This window comes from Pleurodeles waltl, chromosome 3_1 (assembly GCF_031143425.1).
Source record: "Pleurodeles waltl isolate 20211129_DDA chromosome 3_1, aPleWal1.hap1.20221129, whole genome shotgun sequence".
Lineage (NCBI taxonomy): Eukaryota > Metazoa > Chordata > Amphibia > Caudata > Salamandridae > Pleurodeles > Pleurodeles waltl.
Genome location: NC_090440.1, coordinates 1,259,956,101 through 1,259,972,736, shown reverse-complemented (window position 1 = coordinate 1,259,972,736; position 16,636 = coordinate 1,259,956,101). Strand labels below are relative to the sequence as shown.

At 41.9% G+C, this 16,636-nt stretch overlaps 1 protein-coding gene across 1 annotated transcript in view; it reads left to right on the top strand.

Moving 5' to 3' along the window:
* The first annotated feature begins 261 nt into the window (after positions 1-261).
* The window catches only part of LOC138285082 (glycophorin-C-like), a 217,051-nt gene continuing 200,676 nt past the window's right edge, over positions 262-16,636 (top strand). The window contains exon 1 of the mRNA XM_069224600.1: positions 262-584. Within this exon, the coding sequence (XP_069080701.1) occupies positions 545-584 (40 nt within the window). The 5' untranslated portion in view covers positions 262-544. The remainder of the gene's footprint in view (positions 585-16,636) is intronic.

Below are 16,636 nucleotides of genomic sequence, written 5' to 3'. Positions count from 1 at the left end.
TTACTGTGAAATAAATAGCTAACATGATTATTTTTAAAGCGTGGGTAGGTGCCTGGATAACTGAATTTTCGGTAACATTCTTTAACAGATGGCCACTTGCCAAAAAAGAAATGCTGAATTCTGACATGCGTGAAAGGTTGGAACTAAGGGGCTTATTTACAAGCTCCCAGCGCCGCTGCTGCGTCACCTTTTGCCACATAAAAAGTGATACACTGGCGGCGCAAGGGTCTTGTAAATAAGCCCCTAAATCTTGAGGTAAAACCGAGAATAACCTACCGTAATAGTTCACCGCAGTTGTAAAAGTTAACTCGGCGTGCAGCTGTCTCGGAAGCAGAGCCCCTCCTCCTCGCAGAGGAAATGACATGAGCTGTGTTTACACTCACGGTTATGTAGGACCAGGGAGAAAGACAGAGTAGCAGAGGGAAATCTGTGGACGACCACGACCCCAGGCCAGTGCTGCTTCCCCTTCCACGTCGTCTCTTTCTAAGTTAACGTGGTGTGACTGTCTGTTTGCCCAAGTGATTCCCGCAAGAAGGGGGAAAACATGGCCTCCGCGAACGGCAGCGACGTTGAAACCAGCCCAAGTGAGTAACCGGCTGTGCACGGCTTATTGTCTGACGGGGGCAGTGCCTCTGCCTGCCAAGACAGTATTTGAAGCTCGTCTGGGTCAAAGCTTGCCAAAAGTCACTGGTGAGAACACCTGGATGCATTTGTGGTTCACACACATACTGGCTCTTTGGCTATTTGTTGTCCTGTAGAATAAGCAGTTTACCTTTAAAGTATTCGTAAAATGTCTTATGTGTAGAGTCCAGCTGGACTCATCGTATTCCAGTACAGCGTTTCTTAATGCTATTAAGTATGATGATACCTGCAAGGCGCACATATTTCAGATAGACCTCTTGGCGCTGCCGTGCAGGCTTTTAGAATAGGCACAGTTAAGACTCAGCCAAAATATAGTGGTCGTACCTAGTTATAGTGATTTCCAATAAACGTATATGGCAGGGTAAAAGAGAGATGCGGGTTAGGAGACATAATTACGAAGTTTAGCCACCTTTCATCTTTTGCTTGAACTGAGGTACTGACACAAGCATCCCTGAGTACAAGAATCCAGGCAGTTTGAAAGATTGTACTATAAGGTTTATATTAACATTTCTATAATATGAATAATATTATTATAAAGACATTAGTGCCGTTGCTCTGTTTGTGAGGGAAGAGATGCAAAACAGAGAGACGGAGGGAAATGAGTAATAAATGCAGAGTTGCGAAAAGGAGACAAATGTTTCAAAATAAAGTTGAAAGTTGGATGCGTGTTCATTGGAGCTGAAGTGAAACCGCATTACGCAGGAAGACAAGAGGCTATGAGCGATGTAAAATATCACCGTGCGTGTGCCTTCTCCGGCACATATTACACTGGAGGAGAGCAGATTGTTTAAAGTTAGCTTTTGTTTTGGATATTTGGATAGCACTTGTTATGTGTAAAGCGAAAACAACCCCGAGGTAAACCACAGTCTCTGCGCTAAACCGATTATTTGTTGCCTTTAAGTGGTCCTGAAAAGTACACCGCCAATAGAATCAAATTACACATTTCTGGCGCTTGATATTATTTTTAGCAATGCTTTAGTGTGTTCGTTCTCGTTGGTAGTAGAGGTAATGCTAGCTAAAGGTAGATAGGGCCTCGCACTATGGAATGTACAGTATTAGTACAGCTGAAACAGCTAATCTAGCCGCATGTCTTCTGCTTCTTCAGGGAAGGGCTGGAGAAGGAAAAGTGTCATTTAAACCCTTTATTCATAGACCAGCCATTGCTACAGCAACCACAGAAACCCACTTAAAAATCCTGGAAAATCCACTATCTAGAAAGTGATAGCCAGATCTGTGCCTGTTTTGGCCTGAGGATTTTCTCTTTTTTTTCTCTGTGTCCTGAACGCTCCGGACAGCTTTCTGCGGTATCGATCATTATAGAAAAGAAATGACAGAACAATGCTGCTATGTACTATGATTGTTCTGCTTTTGTATCACGCGAAGAGGTGGAAGCAGACATGGATCTGCGTGTACAGACAGGACATTGAGCATACGAAAAGGTTTGTCCTGTTTCAAAAATGACAATTCAGTGTTTCTGAAAGCGGTTTTGTAGGGAGAGACTGCATGAGCGAACAGGGAAGCTGTGCAACATGACACTAATGCTGAAGAGGAAGGGAGGGTGGGAGAGAGAGCATGGGCGGGAAGGAAGCTGCCGGCCTTCTCTGAAAACTGCACGCGACAAAACCTTCAATAACACACATCGCAAAATAATATCTCTCTTGAGGGAACTGACTATAAACTCTCAAATCCGAAACAACAGAAGATAAGCTTCTTCATAGACACGACAGAGGACAGTTTCATAGGCGTATTATATAAAAGGTACAGCTTCCTCTGTGGCAACAACTGGTCAGGTTTGTTCCAATAGTGGCTGTAGTACCTCTGTTTTAGAAAGTTGTGTAATGCAGCACGATTGCATTATAATTATTAACGTATAGAATTATAGAAGGGTAGCAGTGAATTATGGGGATTTTAAGTCGAGCGCACAAGCACTTGGACCTGTTGTAAGTATTGTGGACTTTTAACCACTTCCACCATCACTTTCATTTGTTTGTGGGTTTGCCTTTCAAAAATCACTTAATATAATTGATAAGTGCTTTATGCCTTAGGACAGTTTGGTTACGGGCTTGGACACCAACCATGTTACAGGGATAATTGCATGATTGCCGATATACTTCAGCATAGGCAAACTACTTTTTTCTTTTGTCTGTGCTTCATGGTTGCCATGGCTCTCACAGTGCTCAGAGCACAAACTCGATCAGCAGTAGAGATTTGACATTATATGCACTCTGATCTGCTTAGTACATGTTCTTTGCAGCAAGCATATTAACCCTGTGTGCTACCTAATACTGACTCCAAGCTTCCTCTAGACAAAAGTATGCTCTCTCTCCAGAAAGAACATAAATCACTAGTTATTTTGGCATCTTTACATTACATACCCTTTGTGATTTGCCTAGTACACGTTCTTTTCAGCAGGCACATTAACCGTGTGTGCTGCCTTGTGATGACTCCAAGCTTCCACTCGACAAAAGTACGTTCTCTTGGGCGAACGCGATCGGTGTTTTTACATTTCATGGCCTACAACGCTCAGAGTGCAAACTCGATCAGCGGTAAAGTTTTTACATTATATGCACTCTGATCTACTTAGTACACGTTCTTTGCAGCAGGCACATTAACCCTCTGCTCTATCTTATAATGAGTCCAAACTTACATTATAGAAAAGTAGGCTATTTCGTCAAAAAGAACATTTATCGCCAGAGTTATTTTGACATCTTTACATCATGTGCACTCCGATCTGCTTAGTACAGTTCCTTTGCAGCACACATATTCATTCTGGAATTTGTAGTTTTATTTTTATAACATGGTACAAGCAGGAAACCAGCCCTTGGAGTAGTATTCATAGAGTTGTCCAGCTTCCTAGTACGATGGGTGATTCGCCCATTTAGTTTATGTTTCAGCTTTGCATTCTGTGACTTGTAGTTTTATTTTTATAACGTTCTACAAGCTGCAAATACAAAGCAGAAACCTGACTAGATGAACTACACACTTTTGAGTCTGTGAAACTTGAGCTCTGTGTGCGTGTATTTATAAAACTAACCCCAAGGAGAGCTTACAGTTGATTATGCTGTACAGTGGTCAATATTTTATAACTAATATTTCAGTTCAAGACTGAGTGAGGATCATTAATATCATATGAGGTGACTCTTCTCAAGCGGTTAAAAATCATGGCCATTTTGTTCGACTCCCCAGGCTGCAGTAGAGGGACAGTGATCCAGTATGCATGCATTATTGGAGTACAATTATTCATTCATTGCCCCACGGGCATTGTTGCCTGTACCGACTGCCAAGTAATATGTTTTGCACCTGGGAGTGGTTTGTGTTTTAAGGGCATTGTTTAAAAAAATATTCCATTAGTCCTACTGACCCTTTAGTTATATGCAGGGCCAGTGGAATTGTCTATGATGTCACTCAGAGCCTAGAGGTGATAACATTTCCTAAATTCAGTTTTTACCCAGCTTTAATTGTAGGGTATGAATGTCCCCAAAAATCATCTACTCTGCTTCAAAATGCTATACAATGACAGAGGAGTAATGAGGTAGATATATAACATAGCATTCCCTTCGGTCCTAAATGTAAAAAAATATTACATAGACTCCTGTCGCTCACCCCTCCACTGTCTGTGCCTTCTTTCCCCTCCGCTCCAGAAGCTGTGCTCCCTGCTTTTTAGTGCACCTCTGACAGGCTTTCAGAGAGCCCAGTTAAAGCAGCCCGAAATTCCTTTATGATTTAGTAACAGTTGGAAACAGGTTTTGCTATGTCATAGCTGTGAACTACCGGATTTAAAACCCAGTTATTCACGCTAATGGCTGTAAGTGAAAGCTATGCATAATAGTGAGACTAATCATCATCTGCTGTTCTCCATGGACATAACAGGGATTGGTTGGAATTGACTGAAGTGTCTGTCTGTCATATAGTGAAGGTAGAAGCCAGATGGGAGCTCAAAGTAGATTGGGGAAGAAAGTGTTGACATCTTAGGAATAGAGTGACAATGGACTCTGGAGAAGAGGGAGAGCTTGTAAAAAGATTGTCTCAAATACTATTGGTTAGTAGGAGAAGAATGACATTCATTATATTGGAAGAGTGTTATAGTGCGAGGAACAATATATAAATAAAAGAGAACTTCATTACTGTAAATTACAATTAGTATCTTTGATTTTTTGTGTTTAGAGGTGAAAAGAATCAGAAAGAACATTTTTAAGGGAAATACACCAGAGGGAGGTTTACTTAATGAGAGATGCTTTATTTGTATTTGCAAAGGCTGGAGGATTGATAAACAGCTTATAGCCTGCTAGTTTGCTTCTAATACAAAAGGTTATATAGCTATTTAATTGTGCTGGGTTACTACAATGACGGTGTTGTACTGATCATTGAGTACTTGGCTGACGAGGAGAGCGAGAATTATTATGAGAGCGGTGGATGGATTTGACAGGATTATGGAGTAAATGAGTTTGCTGTTGTGTGATTAAGTGGAGCTCTCAATCAGGGAGTGGTTTGAATAATCACAAGTAAAAGTCGGATGGCACTGGAGTAACTTTTGAGGCAGGCGGTATAATAAAAGATGACACACACATTCTGACTAGACAGTGTAATGTGTTGTTGTGCATTAGTGTGCCTAAAAAATATTTGAAAAGATTGGCATTCTGGTCTCATGGCAAGCCCCTTTGAAAATTCAGTTATACTAGAAATAAGTCATTAGTGGGTCTTAAAAAACGATCTGTCATAAAGTCAATAATTATATCAACGGTAAACTAGGGAATGAGTTGAAAGTTAGAGTTTTTTTGTGAGTGGTGGGAAGGGTGTTTAAGAGGGGCTGAAACATTGGCAGGTATCTGACGATGAGGGAAAGATGAATCTTTAAGGTGACTGCAAGTTTTCTAGGAATGCTACTTAGTAGTCTTGTTGAAACATGTAGTTAAGAAGGATAAGAATGTTAAGACTTGGGAAGAAGGCAGCCAAGTTCCAGTGAGAAATAGAATGTAAAGGCCGGTTTATGACTTTCGAGCTATGGTGCAGTATGCAACTGATGAGTGGCAGTTGTGGAGCATGAGTATGGTATGTTGTGTTAACAAAGGAATTAGATGTTGATATCTTCGAGATTGAGATAGTAAAACGTGACAGATGAAGGTGAATTAGTATGATAAAGAGGTGACATTTGTGCGGAGGAAGGTTTTTAGACAGAATTGGGATGTTTTAGAGAGATATTAGGATGGTGGTTGGTTGAAAATGTGGAGAGAATGTGTCTGTAGTTTAAGAACGTGGATATGAGTTGAGGTTTTACACTAACAAACATTTGAAAATAGGAGCATGTTTACTTTGGTACCAAATAGAAGTGGGTTACGACAAGTTGTGAGCTCACAATTCCTAGGTTATGGAATACCTTCGGAAAAGAAGGACATCGGCCTCTGGATAATGATTTGATAGCAAGCATGAGCCAAAGTGCTGAGTTGTTGGCTAAATAAATATCAGAAGACCAGAAGGTAAGGAGGGTAAGTAAATTGCAAGCCCAGAGAAGATGTTTTCTCTTGAAAAATAAGCAAATCGCTTTGCAGATTAAGAACTATACGAACAAGGTAAATTCTGGACCTTAAGCAAAGCAACAAATTCGACTCTTCTTCTAATAGGTTGGTTTGCACAAAGCAGCCTTGGCAGTAGGATATTGGTGAAAGCATGGCAAATGGCAGCCTTAGGCAAATGAAACATATCAAACATATCAAAATCTTATAAGGAACAAGACAGATTAAAATAATATGTTCACAAAGGACAGGAATGGCTGTTCAAGGTAGTGCTTAATTTGAGCAAGTGGTTGTCGGTGGCGGCACTAGCACTCATTTTTGAGGGCCAGCACTTATTTTCCTGCATCAGGCATTTACTGCGAGCAAAAGACACATGTGGAAAAGATGGAGAAAGAGAAAGATGGTATAGTGTCACAGAGGGAGAAAGCCAAAAGCTGAAGGGGCATGTAGTGGCTGTAAATAGATTAAGTCTGTATCAGCATATTTAAATGCAGCAGCCACATGTTTCAGAGGAGGGCTTTGCACACAGGCACATTTTTATTTACAAATTAAGCACTGGTTCAGGGTACCTGTTTGAGTTGGCCTAACTTTTTCAGAAGAGGAAAGCAAGATCGTCTAGGTTGGTAGCTTTGGAATAGTTTGACAGAGAGTGTGAAAGGGGAAAAGGTGAAAGAATATTGGATGAAAATAGAATAGAAGCATAAGGAGAAGTGAGTACTGAGGACATGTATTTCGTGGGTAATAGTTTGTATATTACTTTGTGAAGCGCACAACATATTTTATAACATTTGACTATGTTTGCAAATTGTGTTATATCCAGTGAGGCAAAAGGTTTGCCACCTGTCGTCTAGACCTTTTGTTATCAGTTCTTTAAAATATACATTGAATGTTTTTGGCTGTATCCAGTGAAGTATTTCTCGCTCACCAGATGCTATTGGCTGTTTTTATATAATTTTGCCACCTATGAAATGCATGCATTGCAGGACACAAGTGGCCTTTTTGCATCTAAAATGTGCACTCAGCCATCACATATTTTGTTACATTCAATTCTCTATCTCATGCACGCAATATCACCATAAAAAAAACCCACAACCAATAACATCAATGCAAATACCACATTATCACGACCACAATTAACAATTAACATCTCCAGAAATGTATTTCCAATTGCCGATAGCATCAGCCGTTATAGCATTATTACCGCACTCCACCACAATAGAACACCGCACTGATGTCAGCACCACTAATACCACCAATACCAATTGCAGCACAGGTTTGTGTCATGCTGGACAACAAACCTGGCAAATTCAATTTTTGTTTCAGTGCTTCGTCCTTAACAACGGGTGGGTGGGGAACATGTTATTATGCTTCAGCTTTGAGAAAACACATGCATGTGATGTATAATGAGAAATAACACTTAAAACAACACTACCAGTATATTTCATTTCAGACATACACTAAAGAAGTCCTCTATCTCTATACTTTGATGGAATGTCAGTGAATGTTGTCTCCAGTCTGTAGATGCTCAAAGTCAACAATGGCCCCAAAGCCAAGAAGTGTCACAGGCTACTTATTGTTTATGTCTTTGGCCCACTGGAACTGCAGAGCGGTCTTGATTATTGTAGGTTCAGCCTTGACCAAGGTAAGGGCGGCCCTTTCTGGTAGCCACGGTACTGCTGATGAAGGAATGCCAAAAGGCAGTCTGTGCCCTCCCGAAGGAGTCCCAGAGGAAAAAAAACCAAAGGCAAAAACCTTTATAGCAGGAACTCCCTGGAACAAAAAAGAAGCAAAAAGGTAAGTCTTCCAACAAGAAAAAACAATACTGGAAGAAGCTGGAACAAACGAGGGAAAAACTGGAGAAAAAGGAAGTGTTGCAGCGCAAGGAAAACAAGAATCTCACCTTATATACCCTAAAACAGGAAATGACCAACAGGAAGAAGAAAGACACCATATTGGATTGGGAAAGACTCTTAGGAACATATAGAGAAAAGGCGCCATTTTGAAAAAAGGGTCCTAAGGCATGCATGGAAAAAGAAAGGCATGCTGGGAGAAAGAAGAACATGGCTGCTAAGTGTGAAAATAAGAACAAGAGGAAAAGGAGAAAGAAGAGAAAAAGGAAAAAGAAGTAAGGAACAGGCTGCACTAGGTAAGTGAGGGGTTGGGGGGAAGGTGCCCACGTCTAATATTGAGGGCGGGCCGCGCCTACAATTTTAAAGACTCACCCAGGCCCCACGCCCACTTTGGGGCCTCGTGCAAGGAAATAAAGAACAAAAGGGGTGTGGCACACCCGGCAGTCAGGAACCGCAGCCGAACCCGGAGCCAAACGCTCGGCTCGCGTCGCTGTCCGCTGCGGCGTGACAAGAAGTGCTCCTGTACAAGTGTGAGACTTCATCATTGTGAGAAAACAGGGCTGACTGCAGAGGCCCCCTAACTTTTTGCACCCAATTTTCACTTTTTGTTGGTGTTTACCTGACTCTAATGGTGCCCTGGGTACTGCTAACCAGTCCCAGGGCCTGTGCTCTGTGTAAAATGAGTATGCAAATTAGGCTAATTATAATTGGCTATGTCAACCTACCCGTAAGTCCCTAGTATATGGCAGGGCATGTAGGTTTAGGGACCCCAGTATAGGTAGTGAACCCGTAGGTGCACTGCTGAGGTTCCCAGCGTCCTTTTAAAAGCAGGCCTGCCTTGCTGGCTGTTTTTAAGCTAAAGTCATCTACAAATTCGACTTTGAAATTAAAAGCACTTCCAAAGTCTTAAACTACCTTATTTTTACATATAAGTCACTCCAAAGTGTTCCCTGTGTGCCCCTAGGGTTGGCTGCCATGTAACTATAAGCAAGCACCGTATAAAAATTGTTTTATAAGTCCTGGTGAGGTAAAATAGCCAAATTTGTTTTTCCCTCCCTGTCGTGAATGGTCTCCATAGGCTAAAATGGGGAGACTTTATTTAAATATACAAAGTCTCCTTAAGTGTCAGATACCTTGAGTTTGGTATCAAATGAATTGTTATAATAAATCCCACAACTTACAATTGTTGGATTTAATACAACTAGTTCAGGTAAAGAGTTTTAAAACTCATCCTGAAAGTTGTCAGCTTCATCCCTGTAGTTCCCTTCTTTGATTGGCCATCCTCTGGCAGCGTGGCCAGGCTGTCTTGATGAGGTATGAAGTGGCCTGGGCTGAACACAAAGGATGTGCCTGGTGGAGGAGATCTGCCTCAGCAGATGGAGAACGAGGAAGGGCAGCCAAACTGGTCTTCAAAGCCAGGGAAGGACAGTTGGAGCAGCCCAGCGCCTCCCTCACAGCCTGCAACCCCAGACAATTAGGTGCCCCAGTTGATTAGATTAAGAGAGGACAGGAGAGGAGTGTGTTTAGGATTTTTTGCCACACCAGTGGGTGGGCTCAGCCAGATCTAACCTTTAAATATCACTTTCAGCCATGTTGGATTTTTTGAGGAATGTTGCTCCCTGGGATTGATTTTTACCACACTTCCCAGGAAGTCGTCATCAAAAGGGGAAGGAGCCTGCCTGTGATTGGATACCCAGGACTTCCCTGTTTTTCACCCAGGAGCAAGGATAACTATGGCAGAATGGGCACCCACAACTGAGATCCCTACAAGGAACAAGACAAAGAAGAAGAAGGACTGTCCTGCTGGACCCCTAACCTGCACCTGGACACTGCACTCTGAAGGATTGCACCAGCTGCACACTTGGGCTTCACCACTAAAGGACTTTGCGTGTCTTCTATTGCTTCAAGAAGGGACTCCCTGTTTGCTACAGGTACAAAGGAGCTGCCCAGAGCTTCCTGTATCAAGTCCTGCAAGCAGAGCCCAGCTGACCAGCATCCAGTGGACATTTGAGGATTCTGACCAGATACATTCTGGGAATTGTAGTCCCAACTCCCTAGGAGCAACTCAGAGCCTCTGGAACCTTGGATCAAGTTGTGGACACTCCAAGGACACAAAAAGGACCTCTGGAAGAAGATCCAGAAGTTTGAAGACGTTTGGAGCAACCCCATAAGTTGAAGAGGTGCATTGTGGGAGTTGTAGTCCCAGACCCCAAGAGGCAAACCAGGGCCTCTGAACCCTTGGCTGGTGCTGTGGACCACTTTCCTGAATCAAGAAACACTTCTGAAAGTAAGTGTAACAGTGTTACCTCATGGGTGGCCTGAATTCTGGACTTTGTCCCTTTCCAGTATGACCTTTTTTAACCCCGTGAGCGCTATTTGCTTCTGTGCGCTAGAAAATATTAACTCTTTAAAAAGTCATATCTCCGGTTCCCCTTATCTGATTTTAATCATGTTGATGTCATTTTAAAGATAAGAATACAATCTATTTTTATAATTTTGTTTCGTATTTTTATTTTGTTTTTTGTTTTACTTATTTACTGTTTTGTGATTTTTGAATGCTTTACACACTTATCTTCTACGTTAAGCCTTGTTGCTCGTTGCCAACCTACCAAGGGTTGAGCTGGGTTTAATTTATTGAGACCTAACTGGACCTAAGTGGAGGTTAGTGATCTATTGCTAAGTGTAGATACTTACCTGCCCTTACCAATAATCCACTTTCCAACAATCATCCTGTGCCTGAGTTAGTTTATTTTCAAAAGTGAAAACTATTAGAGACAGAAGGAAGATCCTTAATAAGCATCCATAAGTTCTGCAGTAACATTGTCCCACTCCTATTTAAACCTCCCGCCCTTACGGACTTATTCTTTTGATCTTATCCATCAACTGTCTGTGTACGTGTGTGTGTGGCTGTGTGTGTGTCTGTGTGTGTGTTTGTACCTGTGTAAGGAGAAAACATTTCCACTAGGCCAAGAGCAAAACTATTTTTTTGGCAATGCTCGTTTGTAGCTCTTGCTATCACAATAGTGCTGTTTTAAGTGCTGTAAAAGTATTTCTGTAATATCGTATGATGGTTCTACCCAGTACCAGTTCCAAAGGAGTACACATTAGTTTGCTTTCATTCAGCTACAACTATTTCTATTTTGCATCAGATTTACTATCACTCACCCTTTCACAAGTTCGTATTATTCCAGTTCTAGGCTTTTATTTACATCTGTGGTTTCTGAGACTTGTATTCATGGTTCATTTCAGGTGAAGCCTTACCACAGTCACGCCTGAAAAGAGAGACGTGCGATAGGAATGTCTAACACTAAAAGTTTTGTCACCATAGCACCTAGTCAGGTGGTAACTCTATTTCACTTCCATCATGGAGTTCCTGGCATGCTTGGCATCTATGGCCACATGTACTATTTTCCTGATCTCAAAAAGTGGTTGCAATTTGCTACAAGTCTTTTTGCGGGACGAAACGTATTTTGCAAAACGACTTAAATACTTATAGGTCGGTTCGCAGATTAAGGAATCAGAGTGGACACAGTTCAACCTGCCTAACTATTACTAATTAGGTGTGTTGGAAGTACGGACTCATTAACGGTTGGTCAAAAGCACATGCTTCGTGGCCTGCAGGGGTCAGCAGACCTTCATGTGGGTTTTGATTGTAATTAAAGTAAACTTTTTTAAGGCAGCCAGTTATCCTTGAAGGAAACGGAGCTGCTTAAAAAAAAAAAAAACTTCCATCAAGGGGGCTGACAGTGGTCCCTTTAACCGCTTGCCTACCCCACACCCTTAAACTTGTATCCTAATTCACAAAAGGGAAATGTTCCAAAGAGAACCCCTTCTGTTTTGCGGAAAGGCTGTGACCCCAGCTTGGAAGCCCATTACTTTTTAATGGTTTGTGGGTGGAATTCAAGTCACAAATAATTAGTACATATGGTGCTACTTCTCAATTTGGAAGGGGCGACCACAAGACCTCGTTATCTAAATAACAAATCAGTACCATTCTGCAACCAATTTGAGTAGTTGGTCAAAGCTTACTGACTCCTAAAAAGGGTTTTGTACCTATGAAATACCTGGTTTGCTGCCACTAACATTCCGTGTTTGCGACCATAACATTGGTTAAGACATTTGGCCTAAAGGTGCAAATAAAGCGGGTTTTCAGAATACGAACAGGATTTACATGCTTTTACAACTAATGTGTTGTAACAAAACTATAGTTTTATTTGATTTGAGCTCCATCCTATTCCCACGATTGGTCGCTGGATTTTAATACAACACTTCAGTGAAGCCTATGTAACAGCTTTTTTTCAAACGCTGTGGTATTTCTTTAAACACACACCACTTTACAATGTCTAATGACAGATGAAGCAGAGCCAGAGGCCTAGAGAGACCTTGAGAGACACAGTACATCTAACAAACACCTTCATGATAATGCCGAACCCATCAGTGTGACGCCTCTGCCTTCAGGGCAAGTTCCGTAGTGCTCACATTGTACAGTCTTTAGTGTTTGTTGGAATAAAGAGGTTTTTTGAAATGACATTGAGCACTGACATTAGGAGATTAAATCCACAAACAATAATATCAGGCAGCAGCGTCAGCCATAAGGAATCTGCTGCTGATGGATCCATCTTGCATCTTTGAGAGATGCTTTGCTATTCCCTTGTCGACTGTGAGTGTGTAATAGGTGTAAGATCATTTGCGGGGGGTACAGAAAGTGCTTAAAATGGACAGATTTCGTCATGTACTTCCTTCCTGCACTTTTTTCATTTGAAAGGTAAGGTACCAGCGCTTTCTTTAATGGGGGAGTACTGGCCCTTCTCAATAGAAACCTAGGGCGCTTGGCTAACGATTACCTGCACCCTTATATTTCCATTTTCACTGGTAGACTAGTACTGTTGGATACTAGGTACCTGCACTTTTATATTTCCGTTTAGAGCATAGATCTGTATAAATGTGGTTTTGCCGTTGGTTGATGGAGCAACAACGCATGAAGGAGTTACTTTGAAGAGTCTTGGAGTCAAAGAAGCATATTATCAGAAGAATGCACGACCTCTGCTAGCACATACATGTACCCTTAATGGATGAGCCACAACAGATGGAGACCCATGCACCACATTCCTATTTAGTCATCTGCCCTTGTTCTGTCAATGTTCTTATGTACACAGGAGTGCAGTGCGCCTAATAGACAGGCATGATGCATCTCCTAGCTGTTTGTTGGTACCGTACCTCCCCCACGAGGGTAGATGCATTCCCGCAGCCCACTCAAAGGCCAGGTCCATGGTGTCTATTGTGTTCTACACAAGGGTGCCTGATATCCACCATCAAGCCCCGTCACACAAAACCACCCACGCCGCAGCAGGGCTACATCTGTGCTGGACATTAAAGGGGACTTTGGTGCTCAGGAGTGTGAAGCCATCTTGCACACCATGGGTGTCTTCCTTGCAGGACTGCTTAAATTTTGTGTGACGACCTCATTGCAAAGTGATTCACAGGTCATGTGAAATATCTTAGGAAACAGTGCCCTTAAGCAGATACTGCGAGCACATCCCTTCTTAGTGGGAATTGTTCCCATGCAGCACACAGTGGCGTAACATAGGCCCCTGCAGGCCCCGTGGTGCCGTGGGGATGGGGAAAGGGGTGGGGCGGGAGGTTACGAGGCCCCACCCAGCACAGTACCCTGACCTGTTAGCTCCTGATTGAATTTAGAGGGGGCGCCCTCCGTGTATCTTGCACGGGTCCTCCCTCAAGTTTTGTTACGCCATTGGCAGCACAACTTGGAGGGAATACATACAGTGCTTTCACAGTCTTTCTTGGCTAAGGATTGGCATACAGAGGGCAACTGAGTTCATTACCATTCCTCAGACAGATGCGGAAATGTCCTCTTCCGAATCCTAACTATTTTCAAGCACGATTGTGAATGCAGTATTTTACAGTATTATAGACTCTCATTAATAGCAATTTTCTGCCGCTGCAAGACAAACGGCCACCACAGCTTGGCAGCAAATCTGGCACAGGTGTCATAATTTCATATAAATGCCCATTTAATTATGGTGCAGGGGAAATGCAAAGCTGCCGCTACATGTGACATGTTACAGCCTTTTTTAAAGTTAATGTGCAGACTGTCCTCCCAGTGTAAAAAGTAATGCACCTTTTTGGCATGACTATTTTTCAAACAAACTGCATATAAATATATGTGCGGGTACAAATGCGCTTGTTGTGTTTGTTTCATTTCGCGGTAATAAGGCCCCGATTGCATGCTGCGTGCAGATTTTCCCGATATCAGTAAAGGGAGTACAAACATCTCATTTTTTAACCACATTGCAGGTGTGTACATTTTTTCTTAAATACTAATTAGTACCTTTCGCCCCCAAAAACCGAAGTCATCCTAAGTAAACACTCTCTTTTTGTATGCTGAAATATTATTTTATTTAATTAGGCAGGCTTCAGCCCTAAAATATTTTTTGTCACACAATATATGGCCGTGGCGCTCAGCACTGACAAATGCTGCATGTTGGATGCACAGTTAAACATCAACCCTAGAGTTTTTACTATTCAACTCGGTAATTGTCCTGATTTGAATTTTGGAAAACGAAAGGATGTGTTGGCAATAAGTAGGATTCTGTGTTCTGATTTTCAGTTTGCCCCAGATTTACTTAAAAGGTTAAATTAACTCATTACAATGATCTTTCTTACACTTCGAGCCGACAATCAAAGATCCATACGACCAGTGTTTGATTTATTTTGATGACTTTAGCAAGAGTTTAGGACTTAATAAGCCCCACTCTATCACAAGCTAGCACACAACAGGTTTATAAAGAAATACTTGTTAGACCTGACAGCCTAGTGGTGGTCTTCTCCCCAACTTTTCGCCTGCCTCTCTCCATTTTCTGAAGTTGTGTTTGATGATTTTAGGACTCTGTGCACTTTACCACTGCTAACAAGTGCTAAAGTGCTTGTGGTTCCTCGCTTCAATCATGGTAACATTGGCCTAACCCCAATTGACATATTTAATTTACTTTTAAGTCCATAGTAAAAGTGCACTACAGTGGCCCAGGGCCTGTAAATTAAATGCTACTAGTGGGCGTGCAGCACTCATTGTGCCACCCACTCTAGTAGCCCCCTAACTATAGCTTGGGCCTGCCATTGCAGAGCCTATGTGTGCAGTTTTACTGCCACTTCGACTTGGCATTTGAAACCATTTGCCAAGACTTAAATTCCCCTTTTATTACAGATAAGCCCCCCACTCCCAATGTAGGCCCTAGGTAGCCCATAGGACATGGTGCTGCGTAAGTAAAAAGTAGAGCATGTACTTTTAAGTTTTGCATGTCCTGGTAGTGAAAAACACCTAAGATCATTTTTCTCTACTGTGAGGCCTCCTCCTACTCTCATAGGTTAACCTTGAAAATTCCTCAATGCACTTTTAAGCTGTAATTGCTAATTAGAAAGGAGTAGTTGTATCCTGTTTAAAATCTTTGGAATGATAATGATAAATTCTGTTTGCTTGGAACGTCAGATGTAACATTACTATTTTAGAAATGCCACTTTTAGAAAGTGGTCATTTCTCCGCTCTTGCAGCTCTGTGTTCCTGAAGCCTGTCTCCAAAAAGTTTGGAGTGGATGACAGATATACTTTGTGCATTCCCTCTAGACAGCCACAAACACATGAAGATTAAGTGCATCTGAGTACTCCTCTGCATTCTGATAGCACTTCCTTGGCAGGAAGGGAGTAGAGGGCTGACACTTACACCTGAATAGTTAGTGCCTGTCCCCACACAAAGGGCTGGTAACCCCCACCTCTAAGACCCTTCTTTGAAACCTCCTCATCAGGGATGTGGAATTCCTATAGCCCGAAATCCAGGACACCCAAAACATATTGTTGGGGTCAAGGACAAGAAGTTTTCATGTTTATTTTGTCCTTGGAACAAATAGGCCCAACCCTCTGCAGCACAAACACATTAGCTGCCAGTTTACAGTACCACATATGAATTGGGAAGAGAATTTTCTGCAGTTATGGTAATGTTTGTGTCCATTTGTTAGTGCTGTTCAAACTTTTATTTATTGTTCATTTACTCAAGGCCTTTATTTTTAGGATGAGCATTCTAAGGGAATTTTGTAAGCTTGGGCTGCACTACTGAGAGGTTCCAACATAAAAATCTGTAAACCTTTTTGTGTGACAGAGAGACAAAATTTCATTAAAAAAAGGTAGTAGTTCATGCCAGACCTAATTAGGTTCCCAATTCTTAAAGAAAGTCACAAAAGTGCACCCGTGGTATATGTCCTTGCATTAGTGCAGATTTGCGGCTTTCATTATTTCACAAGAACTTACATAAGTAGGCAAGCAAATTGTACTCCTAAAAAATATTTGTGAACTGCATTTAGTATGAGCAAATATGGATGTGCAGGTTTGCTCAGGCAAAAATCTGTTGGCCGTTTACAAGTTCACTTTCTCTCCAACTACTCTTTTCCCCAACCCTGGAAGAAGTTTTACTTCTGCCCATTCCAGGAGTAAATTTCCAACTTTCTCAGTATGGGAAAAGATTAGCAAAGAGCTGTCATAACCCCCTAAAAAATGCAAGTTAGTAGGCTTGCACAGACTCAAAAGGGCATTCCAACCCTTGAAACTATTGCTTACTGCTACTTTCAG